The sequence below is a fragment of the Chiloscyllium plagiosum genome, unplaced genomic scaffold, assembly GCF_037043375.1.
Source record: "Chiloscyllium plagiosum isolate Xiang-an unplaced genomic scaffold, Cpla_swu_hap1 HiC_scaffold_15, whole genome shotgun sequence".
Taxonomy (NCBI): Eukaryota; Metazoa; Chordata; class Chondrichthyes; order Orectolobiformes; family Hemiscylliidae; genus Chiloscyllium; species Chiloscyllium plagiosum.
The window spans coordinates 56,203,447-56,217,310 of NW_028270153.1; the positions used below are offsets into that span (position 1 = coordinate 56,203,447).

General features: G+C 37.2%; 1 protein-coding gene across 1 annotated transcript in view; it reads right to left on the reverse strand.

Annotated features, from left to right (window-relative positions):
• LOC122559953 (ankyrin repeat domain-containing protein SOWAHA) overlaps positions 1-13,864 on the reverse strand; it is a 133,474-nt gene that overhangs the window by 48,271 nt on the left and 71,339 nt on the right. The window contains 1 exon segment of the mRNA XM_087994962.1: positions 4,815-4,931. Within this exon segment, the coding sequence (XP_087851088.1) occupies positions 4,815-4,931 (117 nt within the window).

A 13,864-nucleotide genomic window follows, 5' to 3' on the forward strand; every position in this document is an offset into this window, starting at 1 on the left:
ATCACATGAATTCCTTTTTGGGTTCAAGTAAGTCTTGTGGAATTAGAGATTTGTTATACAACAGACAGAAGCCAGTCAGCCCATCTTGTCCATACCGACTCTTTACAACAGTAACTTAGCAAGTCATGCTTCACCACCCCATTCTGAAAGCCTCACGTGCCTATACAAATCCATTTCAAAAACTGTAATTTCACCCATCTCCAAAACCACTCTCAAGTAGTGCATTCCAAATCAGAAACATTTCCTTATAAACATTTTTGACCCAAGTTGGCTCGTTTGCCAATCATCTCAACCTGGTATCTTCTGTTCTTGACCTTACCGCCAATAGGAACAGTTTTATTCTTATTCTGTATAGATTCCTCATGAAAATGAGCAGTCATGATATTTCCTTCTCAGGTGAATAACCCTAGTTTATCCATTCTGTCCAAACAACTAAAACCCTATACTTCCAAAAGACCTTTTCTGCACCTTGTCTATTCTTCTTAAAGTGCACTGCCCTGAAAGTGACACAATATCTCAAAACCAATGGTTAAAGCAGAGTTTAAGATATTTCAAATAATCTCAAAGCAAAAGCTTCTTTAAAAAAATATTTAAAAGTTTAAAAACCATTAAAAATAATTTCCATTTGAAGAGACAGTCTTGCTGGACTCTTCTCTAGCAGGATTGGACAGTGAGGATGTCTGATAAGCCCAACCCTAAATTCACATGACATGTACATAGATTTTCCAGCAGAAGTCACTGAACAGTGAGGACCAGGAATTGTGACAGATTTGACCTCTCCTTAACTCTATTCAAATGTAGTGTTCTATTCTAGAGGAGACAGAGTTATTTAGCTCATACAAAAGGCTGTAAGATTTTTTTCTTAATCAATACAGCAAAATTCGACATATATCTGCCAATGCATTCATCCTTATCAATATATAGTTTCCTTCAATCTCACTTATTTGATCTACACTGTCTCTTATAAGATGCAGAAACATACGGACACTTAACGTGATTAGAATAACATAAAAGATTAGGGAGTGATGCAATCAAAAAGTAAATCAGAAGAATTAGATGCAATACATTAAAGGGATCATAAAATAACAAAACGTTAAACAAAGTTTATTAGTGCCATTAAAACATACACTTAGCACACCTTTTAATGCCTATACCTTTTGGCAGCTTCAGCTCCATTTTTATTCCCTTTTCCTCCATTCTTCTTGTAAATTTGATTTTTTAAAATTCTGTGAATGCTCGCTGTCTCCATTTTTCTCTCATTCTCCCCAGACTGGTGTTAAAAATATTGCCCACTTATACAAATTAAACACATGACTGCAAGGGATATTAGAAAATTAGCCTGGGTAGATTAAAAAGATGGACTTATGTCAATATACAGACTTGGAAGGAATAAAGGCTGCTGAGGCTGGCTGAGGCTGGAATAAGCAGGCAGGACCTGGCAGACTTGAAGTGCCATGGTGAGTTATCAACACCAAGCCAAAAAATTAAAGAAACGGATTAGGAGAACATGAGAAACTTCTAGAACAAAGAAGCAGTAAAGACAGGGGCTAATGTCAGGGCTGTTGGCATGACCCCTATAACAGTTAACACTTTCACTAGATCCTAACATTAACTTCAAAATTTACAAACTCTCAAAATAAAAATGCCAGTATGGCACTTCCATTAACAGAAAGCTTTTGATATATCAGTATCTTTCTTTTCATGACTTTTTAAAATGCATAAAAAGCATGGGAAACTAACTTTTCAAAATGAAAAAAAATCAAATTTAAATGTCTTTTGCAGCCTGCTGGTTAATATAAACTCACAATAAATTATGTTAATGACATTAGCTAAGATTCAGTATTGTGGTAAAGAAAATTAGTCAGATTAAAAAGGTGAATTACTATATAGTACATAGCTTGATTAAAACGATTATGTAATCTTTTGCATTTTTTTTCCAACATAAACAATGCTAGGATGGATAAAATGCAACACCTTTTAATTCAAATGCATCCTACTGGCTTCTGAAGAAAAGTTTTCTAAGTTACAATTGATACCACTGTGGAACCAATGAAGCCTAAAAGAAAATTAAGACCTACACAGACTATAAAATCTGTTTGGTTAGGTACTTACCCCCTAACGTCAGGCAGATTGTTTCAAAGTTATTGGAATCAACCAGGATGATTCATTTCATATAAACAGTGCATTGAGAAAAACAAAATATATTTAGTCAAGAGTTTAAAAACTTAGATATTCATACGAGTTCTCTCTATGCTTGACATATTAACCAAAATGAAACTAAAAGTTAGAACATTTTGCAGATAATCAATTGTTTATAGGAATCAAAAAAATCAATAAAGCAAAAGTACTCATCATAAGTGTATCTGCAAAATAATATTTCTGATATTGAAATATCATCAAAGTGAATTGTAACCAATAATTGCACATAGGATGGTTTGCAACTTACAATCAGACATGGCTGCTTCCATTTCTAATATTTACCTCTAAATAGCTATAAATATTACACAGTATTTTAAAATTATAACATGGGAATCTGTGGTGTGGAAATATCCACTTCTGTTGGAGGGAAAAAGTGAAACCCTGCATAAAATTAACAGTGACAATGGCTAGAGACAGATCAAGGAGACTTAGTATCTTTCTGAACAAACTCCACATAAAAATATTAATGAACTTAGGTCACATGTTCAGATGACAATACAAGTTAATTAATTCCCACTCTTTTGTAATTTAACTATGTAGTACAATACAGTCACAGCCAAAAAATGACAACCTCCTAATCCAGGATATACAGCAAAGCCAGATCCCAACTTTCATCTGATACTTTTATCATCTCATAGGACTTTGATGTCCAAAGTTCTCTTTCCCAACCAGTCAGTTGACTATCTCAGAAAAATAGGGGCACATAGTTGTGAATGAGACAGTTTGACCTTTCTTCAATTGTTGGTTAAAATTTACTTATTGTGCAAAGGTTTGGTTATAAGCATATTTAAGTACTGTAGATTTTAGATGATAAATTCAGAACTCCAAATTAAAGCCAGAAGTATAAACATAGTCACTTACAGATGTGAAGTCCTTTAGATTTTCATCATTAGGTTTATATAGAAGAAAGAAAAAGAAAACAGATCTTTTAAAAGAGATGTTTCTTTCATACTAAAGTAATACGCATGGAGCAATATGCCAGCTCTCGGAATAACAACTACTGAAAACACACTACTTAATGTAACTAATGAATGTTGAACCTGCACACATGGTGAGGCAGACATTGATTTGAAATTCAAAGGTTTACCCCATCTCCAAAGGCAAGCGCATCATCCTTAATTGCAAGGAAAACTTAATTCATTAATTAGCATGGATACCACTCTGATCAGCTAATCAAGAAGATGACTGAAAGATCCAATGACAACAGCATTGTTTTATTTAGAAATGCAACATTTCACCTTTATACAGTGCTCCAACATCAGTAGAGGCATGACAGCGGCAGATCAACCAAGTCAGGTTAAAACAAAAATGCTTTTATTTCATTTTACATTTACCCCTGAAGGCTAAGCTCCAGTTCCATAGGAACTGTAGCCTTTTGGTAGTCTATTCATTTTGTCACTCTTCATATCCACAGCCAAAAAGTGACAACCTCCTAATCCAGGATATACAGTGAAGCCTGATCCCAACTTTCATCTGACACCTCTATCATCTCAAAGGACTTTGATGTCCAAACCTCTCTTTCCAAACCAGCCAGTTGACTATCTCAGAAAAATAGGTTCACATATACACCAAAAGGAAACCACCACTGTTGCCAAAAGATTCACAAACCTATTAAGGACAGCCCATAGTTTCTTAGAATGGATTTTTTCAGTTTGCTAAAAAAAAGTATGCGTGCTAGTTTGGTAATTGGCAATAATAAGTCATTTCCATTGCTGAAATAACTCACTTGATCACGTCAATCAACTCATCAAGAGTCAACAGAGTGAGCACACTTGGATCTCCAGGCCGATTACAATCTTTTGGGTAGTCTTACAGTGGTAGTGTTCCTATCCCTGGGCTGGCACATCTGGGTTCAAGTCCTACCGGCTCCATTGGTTGCAATAAAATCTTTGAACAGATGGATAAGAAAAATCTGTTATGTAAAACATTTTTAAAAATTGCAGGCTTTGACAGTGGTGTTCTGGTTTGCCAGAATCAGTCAGCCCATCGGGGCTGGCAACTTCTCATTCCAAAAGTCCATCGGTTGAGACCTACCCCTTTGTGATCTAGCAGCATGAAAGCAAGTACTTCTTACGTGCTTCTCATCAGGTGGAAATCTCATAAGGGGTGTTCGGAGAGAGGGCATTCAGGGAGAGCATCAAGGATAGGAGTGAGACAGATAGAGGCCATCCAGATGGGGTGGTTGTCTCCAATTGTCCCAAAATGGAGGCCATTAATTGACCATTTAAAGACCTTAATTGGTAGCAGGCCGAGATGATAGTCATTACTTCTGGGCAAGAATTGAGGTAGCAAGAGGAGAGTGAATTTCTCTTCAAGGTCAACTCACCCATTATTATGCCTTCATGTTCTTCATGGTTTTTCTACAGTCTTTTAATAGCTCACTATTTCCTGGGCAGCACAAGCTCTCATTTAATTTACCTAGCTCGTTAATCTTGGCATACTATCTTAGTTCCAAACTTACAGTCTAAGGGTCATTAGTTCTTTGTTGGCAAATTTCTTCAAGGTCAGTGGCGAGTGCCATTCCTTTGCCACTGACACCAAATTCCAAATCATGAAAAGTTTTAAGTTGTTATATTTTTGTTTTATTTATTTATGGCAATTACCTTCTATTTGACTCAAACATTTCTTACCTTTTTTGCTGCCAGAGATGGATCTTGCCTGAGGAGATCACACAAAGCAGTCAATTGTCCACTGGCAGCACACTTTAGCCACTCCTTTTCCAAAGGATCCAACTGCAAGAAACAAAACATTGAGAATAGACTATTTAAAAGTGCATTTGTCACTTGATAACAATACTACCTGCTATACAGATTTGTTGTGATTCAGTCTTGCAATAATTCCAGTCAAGTGATTTCTAGTACATCCCTGAATGAAAACTTGTCACTACCTTAGATTCAATTCTGGACATCAACCTTATAAGGGTGCATACCGTAAAAATACATTCCTGCTGTGACAACTAAGTTTAATCACATTTCTTTCAAGATCACTTCCATTATACTTCAATGAATTTCCTGCTTTTTTTCACAGAAGCATCTTCCAGCTAGGATTTACCTAATTGAATATGCAAGTAACACTGTGAGCAGAGATCTGCCAAAATATCCCCTCAAAACCACAACTGATAAATGTTATGGCTAATTCACTTCATCTCAATTCTCAAAAGTCAGCCCGAATTAATCCCAAAATTTATTGTTGCCCATGTGCCAGCTGGAATCCTTCACGGTCAGGGTCTGCACAAGTTCATCCATTTCCTCAAGACAGTAGTACAAAGTACAAAATTCAGCTCCAACACCGTAGGACAGGTGGTGATTTGGAGCCTTTTAAAGAAATACAAAGTGTGGTATACAAAGTGTGCTTGATGCTGACACTGGATGGAATGGGAAGTATTATTAGAAACCATCTCCTTTATAAAGGGAAAATTATGATTAGGGTAGGAGATGAGTGAAATCAAATACTGATTCCAACAGGAAGCCAGTTTTACCTGCTGACAGTTGCCATCATTAGCAAACTTACAAATCAAAAGCTAAGGTTCATAAAATTAGAGGCTCATGGTCTCACAAAGCAATAAAAAAAAATCAATTTATTCCTGATGTCATTATCAAAGGCGAAAATAAATTAATGAATATAAAAACAAACTTTTAAGGTTTGGAAGGATTAATCATTTCCTTGCATGCAACAACAACACTTGCCAGAGTAAAGGCCACATATGCCCCATTATAAAACAAGCATGAAATTAGGAACAGCATGGTTTCACTGTGGAAATAAGTTATCATTAAGGCAGGTATCCGATAGTTAGTGTTCTGCACACTGTTCTTTCAGAGTACAACTTTGAACATTAATCTAACCACAGGTCTCTTCTCTCTGCACCAACTCAAAAGACTCCAGATAAAATTAGCCAGAGAGACTCTCAGTGGACACTCAGACAGAGAATAACTGTTCATCTCCAAACAGAGGAGCCTAAATGACCGTGTGGAAGATGAAGAAAATATTAGTTGAATAGTTGGCTTGTGTTTTTCCTGAATTTGAAGGACGAATGATTAATTAAATCTGGATATACTTGATGCCAACATTGAAATAAAAGAAGCATTTCCATTCCTCACAATTCTTCATGTGTAAATTGGATAAAAAATTAACAAACTAGAGAGTCAGAGGCTGAGGGGTGACCTTATAGAGGTTTACAAAATTATGAGGGGCATGGATAGGATAAATCAGCAAAGTCTTTTCCCTGGGGTCGGGGAGTCCAGAACTAGAGGGCATAGGTTTAGGGTGAGAGGGGGAAGATATAAAAGAGACCCTAAGGGACAACGTTTTCACGCAGAGGATGGTACGTGTATGGAATGAGCTGCCAGAGGAAGCAGTGGAGACTGGTACAACTGCAACATTTAAGAGGCATTTGGATGGGTATATGAATAGGAAGGGTTTGGAGGGAAATGGGGTGGGTGCTGGCAGGTGGGACTAGATTGGGTTGGGATATCTGGTTAGCGTGGACAGGTTGGACTGAAGGGTCTGCTTCATGCTGTACATCTCTATGACTCTAAAATATATTTACAAAATATATTGCCCTGCAACAACACTGTAAGTAATCTAATTTGAAGAAGTAACAAAGAGGATTGATGAGGGCAGGCTGTAGATGTGACCTATCGGGACTTCAGTAACATATTCCCCATGGGAACCTAGTTAGCAAGGTAAGATCTCATGAAATACAGAGAGAACTAGCCATTTGGATACAAAACAGGCTCAAACGAAGACGACAGAGGGTGGGTGGTGGAGGGTTGTTTGGAGTGCCACAGGGATTGGTGCTGGGTCCTCTACTAAATCATTTATATAAATGATGAAAAGATGTGAGCATAAGAGGTATAGTTAGTAAGTTTGCAGATAACACCAAAATTGGAGGTGTAATGGACAACAGAGGTTACCTCTGATTACAAGGGATCTTAATCAGGTGGGCCAATGGGTTGAGAAGTGGCAGATGGATTTGAATTTAGATAAATGCAAGGTACTGCATTTTAGGAAAGCAAATCTTAGCAGGACGTATACACTTAATGGTAAGGTGCTAGAGAGTGTTGTTGAACAATGAGACCTTGGAGTGCAGGTTCATAGCTCCTTGAAAGTGGAGTTGCAGATAGATAGGATAGTGAAGACAGCATTTGGTGTGCTTTCCTTTATGGGTCAAAGTATTAAGAACAGGAGTTGGGAGGTCATGTTGTGGCTGTGCAGGACATTGGTTAGGCTACTGTTGGAATATTGCATGCAATTTTGGTCTCCTTCTTATCAGAAGGATGTTGTCAAACTTGAAAGGGTTCAGAAAAGATTTACAAGGATGTTGCCAGAGTTGGAGGATTTGAGCTATAAAGGAGAGGCTGAATTGGCTAGGGCTATTTTTCCTGAAGTGTCGGAAGCTGAGAGGTGACCTTATAGAGGTTTACAAAATCATGAGTGGCATGGATTGGATAAATAGACAAATTCTTTTCCCTGGGGTGGCAAGTCCAGAATTAGAGGGCATAGGTTTAGGTTGAGAGGGAAAGATATACAAGAGACCTAAGGAGCAACTTTTTCATGCAGAGGATGGTACATGCATTGAATGATGAAGCGGTGGATGTTAGTACAATTGCAACATTTAAAAGGCATCTGGATGGGTATATGAATAGAAAGGGTTTGGAGGGATATGGACCGGGTGCTGACAGGTGGGACTAGATTGGGTTGGGATATCTGGTCGGCATGGACGAGTTGGACCAAAGGGCCTGTTTCCGTGCTGTACATCTCTATGACATCTTCCCATATTTGTGCTCAAGTAGAATTAGGTGCAGCCTGATGTGGAAATGAGACTGTAAATCCTGCATTTCAAATCAAATTATGAGATAAAAATGTACAACGTGGTGGCAAGGTTGCCAAAATTACATATGCACATAGCTGACTCATCTTGCAGCTTAGAACCAAGTATTCTTAGTAGTGATAGAATCCAGGAGTTGTGTTATCTTTGTTTGTCATTTATATAAATGACTTTGATGAGAATTTAGGAGACATGGTTAGTAAGTTTGCAGATTACACCAAAATTGATGGTACGGTGGGCAGTGAAGGTTATCTAAGGTTACAAAGAGACCTCGATCAATTGGGTCAATGTGCTGAAGAGTGACAAATGGAGTTTAATTTGGATAAGTACAAGGTACTGTATTTTGGTAAAACAAACAAGAGCAGGATTTATACAATTCATGGTAGGAGCCTGGGTAATGCTGTAGAACAGAGACACCTGGGGATTCAGGTACATAGCTCTTTGAAATTTGCATCGCAGGTAGACAGGGTGGTTCAGGTGGCATTTAGAACACTTGCCTTCATGGTTCAGCCTTTTGAATATAGAAGTTGGGAGCTGATGTTGAGATTGTGCAGGACATTGGTGAGGCCTGTTCTGGAGCTGTGTAAGTTCTGGTCACCCTGCTATAGGAAGGATACTACTAACTTGGAAAGGGTTGAGAAAAGATTTACCAAGGTGTTGCTGGCAATGGAAAGTTTGAGATATGAAGATAAACTGGGACTTTTTTCACTGGTGTGTAGGAAGTTGAGGAGTGACCTTATAGAAGTTTATAAAATGGTGAGGGGCATAGGTAAGGTGAACAGCAAGGGTCTTTTCCCCAGGTGGAGGAGTTCAAAATGAAGCAGCATATTTTTTAAGGTGTGAGGAAAAAAAAATTAGAAAAGGGACTTAAGGGACAACTTTCTTTTTAAAAAGAACAGTGGTTTGTATACAGAATGAACGGCCAGGGAAAGTGATGGATGCAGGTATATTTACAACATTTAAAAGAATGCAGGCAAGTGGGACTAGTTTGATTTCAGAACATGGTCAGCATGGAGTAGTTGGACTGAAGGGTCTGTTTCAATACAAAAATCAACAAATGCTGGAGATCACAGCAAGTCACAGCATCCATGCAGAGTGCGCAAGCTAACATTGAGTCTGTTTCTATGTTGTACGGACCCTATGACCGAGTGACAAATGAAACTTTTACATAAATTGTTCCATAACAGGAAATGTTTGCAAATAAGATTTCTAACACACAAGTAGTTCGTCTGCATAAGAACTATGCAAACCAAGCGCAGTCTTTTGTTGAGGGTGGCGAATAACTAGATCAAAGCATACAAATGTTCAGTTGCAAAATGAACATTTTGTCTTTATTTTTATATTTAATTATAAATTAGTTTATAAAATCATTTAGAATGGGAACTATTTAGGTGAACTTATAGCACCAACAACTTGCACTTATATAGCACTCTCAACATAGAAAAAACCTAAGTGCTTCACAAAAGTGTCATCAAAAATGCTATACAAAGCCAAAAATAGGAATATTAGATCTGGTAACCAATGTTTGATTAAAGAAGTAGGTTTAAAAGAAAAATTTTGTTTTGATTGTGAGGTTTTGCAAAATGGTTGTGTTTTGGATTCCTCTAATTTAAGATATTCTACAGAGCAAGAAAGTATCGCAGAGAGCATGAATGTCAGATAGACAAGGACAGCAGCTACTACAGTCAGGAGAAAACAGAAAAAAAGACACTGAGGAGTGAATCTGTTGGAAGCTGATAATAACTTTGGGCAGTTTTCGGTGAAGACTCATTCTATAGAGTTTGTGCTGTCAAGTATAAATGCTCCATATAAATGGATTTTAAGTGCGTTAAACATTAATAAGACATAATCTCTGAAGTTCAAAATGTTACTTGTCTATTAAATAAGGTTTATTTTCTTTCATTTCATAACATTTGTTACAATAAAAGTAATTAAACCCAACATTTTAAGCAATTTGTTTAAGTTGTTCACCGGAAATTCAAATTTTGTTTTAGAATTTATCAGTCTCTGCGGAAGCAATCATGGCTCATACAGGACCCAATGCTAGACCAGGAGTAAGACAACATGAGGCAGTGAAGTGATAGAGAAGTGGAGAGACAGAACTGGGCATCTTCAATGTGTCTGGAAGCTAGTGACATTATCTACAGATATAGTGCTAAGAGGAACCATGTAGATGAAGGCTGAAGGTGGTGGGGGCATTGGGTGAAGTAGTACAACAGTACATCTTTAACAGATTGAAATTAATAGTGTGGATAAGAAGCACTCTAGCTATTACTGAATTGGGGAAGTAAGTAAAAAGTATTTAAAGCAAGTTTGAGAACTGGAAAATCATGGAGGAGGATGCATGCCTCTGTTTTTATTTTCTCATGAGTTGTGGCTGTCACTAGAAAGGGCAGCATCTCCAATTGGTTCTTGAACTTAGTGGCTTGCAAGGCCATTTCTGACAGCAGTTAAGAGTCATTAATATTACATAATATGACTATTGTATGAATTAGCTGAGATTCACGCTAGTCTAAGACATAATAATATACATATTCTAGTCAGTAAAAGGATATACTAGACCCCAATTCTTGCAAGTCCAATATCGTCACCACTGCTCTCTCAACAAATAGCTTTTGGCAAAAGACTACTCATTCCAAAGCTGCTTGCCCCTTTGGGATGAGCAGCTGAGCTAGACAGTTCACATCAAGCAATTTTCTGAAATACAAAGGGTGAGCCAGAATATGGATGACACCTCAACAGAGTTAACAGTATAAAATTTGATGACTGCAATTATGGTTGGATACTTCATTAATAGCAAACAAGGCAATAATCTGCACTTGTGTGTATAGGCTATGCAATTAATCAGAATAATAGCTATGTATACCTTTGCTTTGGCAGTAGCATACTGATCTGAAATTACTGAAGTAGTAATAATGGAATAAAACTAGTGTAAATACACACAATTTAAAGTTTGGTTGGAAGCCAATATAAATATATGTCCTCAGCCTCTGGCTTTACACCATGTAGCAGGGCAACCTTTGTAATAGCCAATTTAAATCACATTAGAAGATATGATCTGAAATCAAAGGATACACAATAGAAAAAGGACAGACACCCCATTGTACAGCAATTAATCTACGTGTATAAATGGAATTCCTGTGGAGGATTCAATGATTGGAAAATGCAGCTCAAATCCAGCTGCCATTTCCATGATTAAAATTATTAGGGAAAAAATAAAAAAAGTTAGTTATTGAAAGAGGAGAATTATTTGCCCAATAAGCTTAGTGATTATATTCTTAATGCAGTGTCCAATAACTATACCATACATTTTATTAATATCAAACGTATGCATGATATAAACATGCCATTTGGACTAACCATCTATGGAAGCGTTTATGCGGCACAAGCCTCTTCTGATCCCTTTTCATCTGTCTATATCTACCATTTTATACATTATTTCCTTTTCACCCATACTGCTCCAGTTTCCTCCTAAATGCATCTAAATACACTGCACGTTTTAACCACTCCCTGAAGTAGCGAGTTCAGCATCCTTACCGCTTATTGGAACATTAAGAAACATCTTTACCCAATGGCCATCCTGGTGAGTATCTTATAGCCTCTAGTTATGCTCTTCTCCATAATATTCTCTCTGTATCCACTCCATTTAAAACTTCCAAAATTTTAAGTATCTCTATTGAATCATCCCTCAGCCTTCTTTTTCAAAAGAGAAGGAAATCAGGCTGTCAATCCATTCGTGATAATGTATACCCTTATATTCTTACATCTTACTTGTAAATCTTCTCTGCACTCTTCCAGTATTTCAGTATACTTGTTTTAACATGTCAAAGGTACTGCATGCAGTTCAGGTTAAGCATGGTCTAACCAAGGTTCAATGCTGGCTTAGCATAATTACTTAATTTTTCCAATTCTATCCCATTAGAACTAAAACCCAGTGCTTGGTTTGCTTTTCTTAAATCTTTTTTAATCTGTGGAACAACCTTTTGTAATTTTGTACCTGAGATCCCAGTATTCCTCTATCCTACAGACTTGCATCTTCCAAGACTTGCCTATTCTGCCTACCAAAATGTACAAACTTAAATTGCACTGAATTTTATTTTTCAATTGTTTCCACTTTCTGAAAGTTTATCTGTCACCTGCTGTTATTTGAAGTGTTTCTCTGTATTTATTAACTCCAATTATGTCTCATCTGCAAATTTATCAATTGTGTTTTGTCCCCACTGGAGTTTAGGAGGTTGAGGGATGACTTTATAGTGGTTTATAAAATTATAAAGGGCATAGATAAGTTGAATAGCAAAGGTCTTTTCCCTAAGGTGGGAGAGTTTAAAAGTGGAGGCATATAGGACATGTGGGGTAACTTTGATTATACATAGAGGGTGGTTCGTGTATGGACTGAATTGCCAGAGGAAGTGGTGGATGCTGGTACTGTTAAATTTGAAATATGTTTGGATAAGTACATGAATTCTAAAAGGTTTGGAGGGAAATGGGCCAAATGCAGGCAGGTGGAACTAGTTTGGTTCGGGAACAAAGTCACCGTGGACTAGTTGGATCAAAGGGCCTGCTTCCATGCTGTATGATTCCAAGTCCCAATTGTTAATTTAAATTGTCAACACTTGGGGTCCCAGCACATTTCCCACCTTCAGCCACTCAAAAACAAATTCTTTGTTTCTCAAACTCTACTGTTTTAACATCAGTTAGCAATTCATTTAACCACATAGCTCTTAACTTAATCTATTAAGGCACATTTGAAAGCCTTTTCAAAATCCAGATAAATTGAAATCTGCTACATTTTCCTTACCTACTCTATTAACTCCCGAAAATGTTCAATAAAGTGGGTCAAGCCAAATTTACCCATTTGAAATCAATGTTGACTAATTATTATAATTCTCATTTCTATGTTCTTCCAACTGTCCTTTAGTAAGGATTCTATTTATTTTGTTCCCATTAATGTTAAAACTGTCTGGTCTATAATGCAATGAATATGTTCTGTCCTCTGCAACACCCTTCCCAACACCCCCAGAAATTAGGAATTAGATAATCTACCCATCAGTCCTCTACCACAACTCTTTCCTGACCAATTACCAAACGAGTAGTAATGCCTTGGTTAATTCTTCCCTCAAAAAAAACCTAAGAGTGTGGGGATACAACCCATCTGGATCACAGTCCTTACTGTCTAGCTACACACAACCCATGTTAGCCACTAACTGTCCCTGTTAATAGCTATTCATTTTCCTAGGCTGATCGTTAGCCTGGCCAACTGTTTCTCTCTCTTTGGGCTCCAACTCCACTTATCATTTACTCCTTACCCTCTCCCTGACCCTATCTTCTGCATAAATACCAACCTCTTCCTAGCTACCATCGGTTCTAAAGAAGGGTCACTGGACAAAATCATTGACTTGGATTTCTCTCCACAGTGATGCCAGACCTGCTGAGCTTTTCGGTAATTTCTGTTTTCCATACGTTCCATGTTTATTTTAATTTATTCAATACATTCCATTCTTCATTTTTATTTTAAATCCACTAATCTCATTACTCAATATCACGTATACCTGTTCTTCTCCCTGGTAAATGCAAAGATAAACAATTATTCACATTATCTTTACCTGTGAGATTATCTCATCTGTCCCATTTCACCATAGCCTTGCTCTTTTTAAAAATGTACCTATAAAATATTTTAGAACTTTGTTTTGTTCCTTGATAAGTTAATTTCAGTTAGTCTATGGCTTGCAATATTTTTATTGCTTCTCTCCTGATCACTTCCTATTTCCTATTCTCATCAGGTATTCTAGTTTTCTATAGACTGAATATATGCCTTTATTCCAATCCTTAAATTGTTGC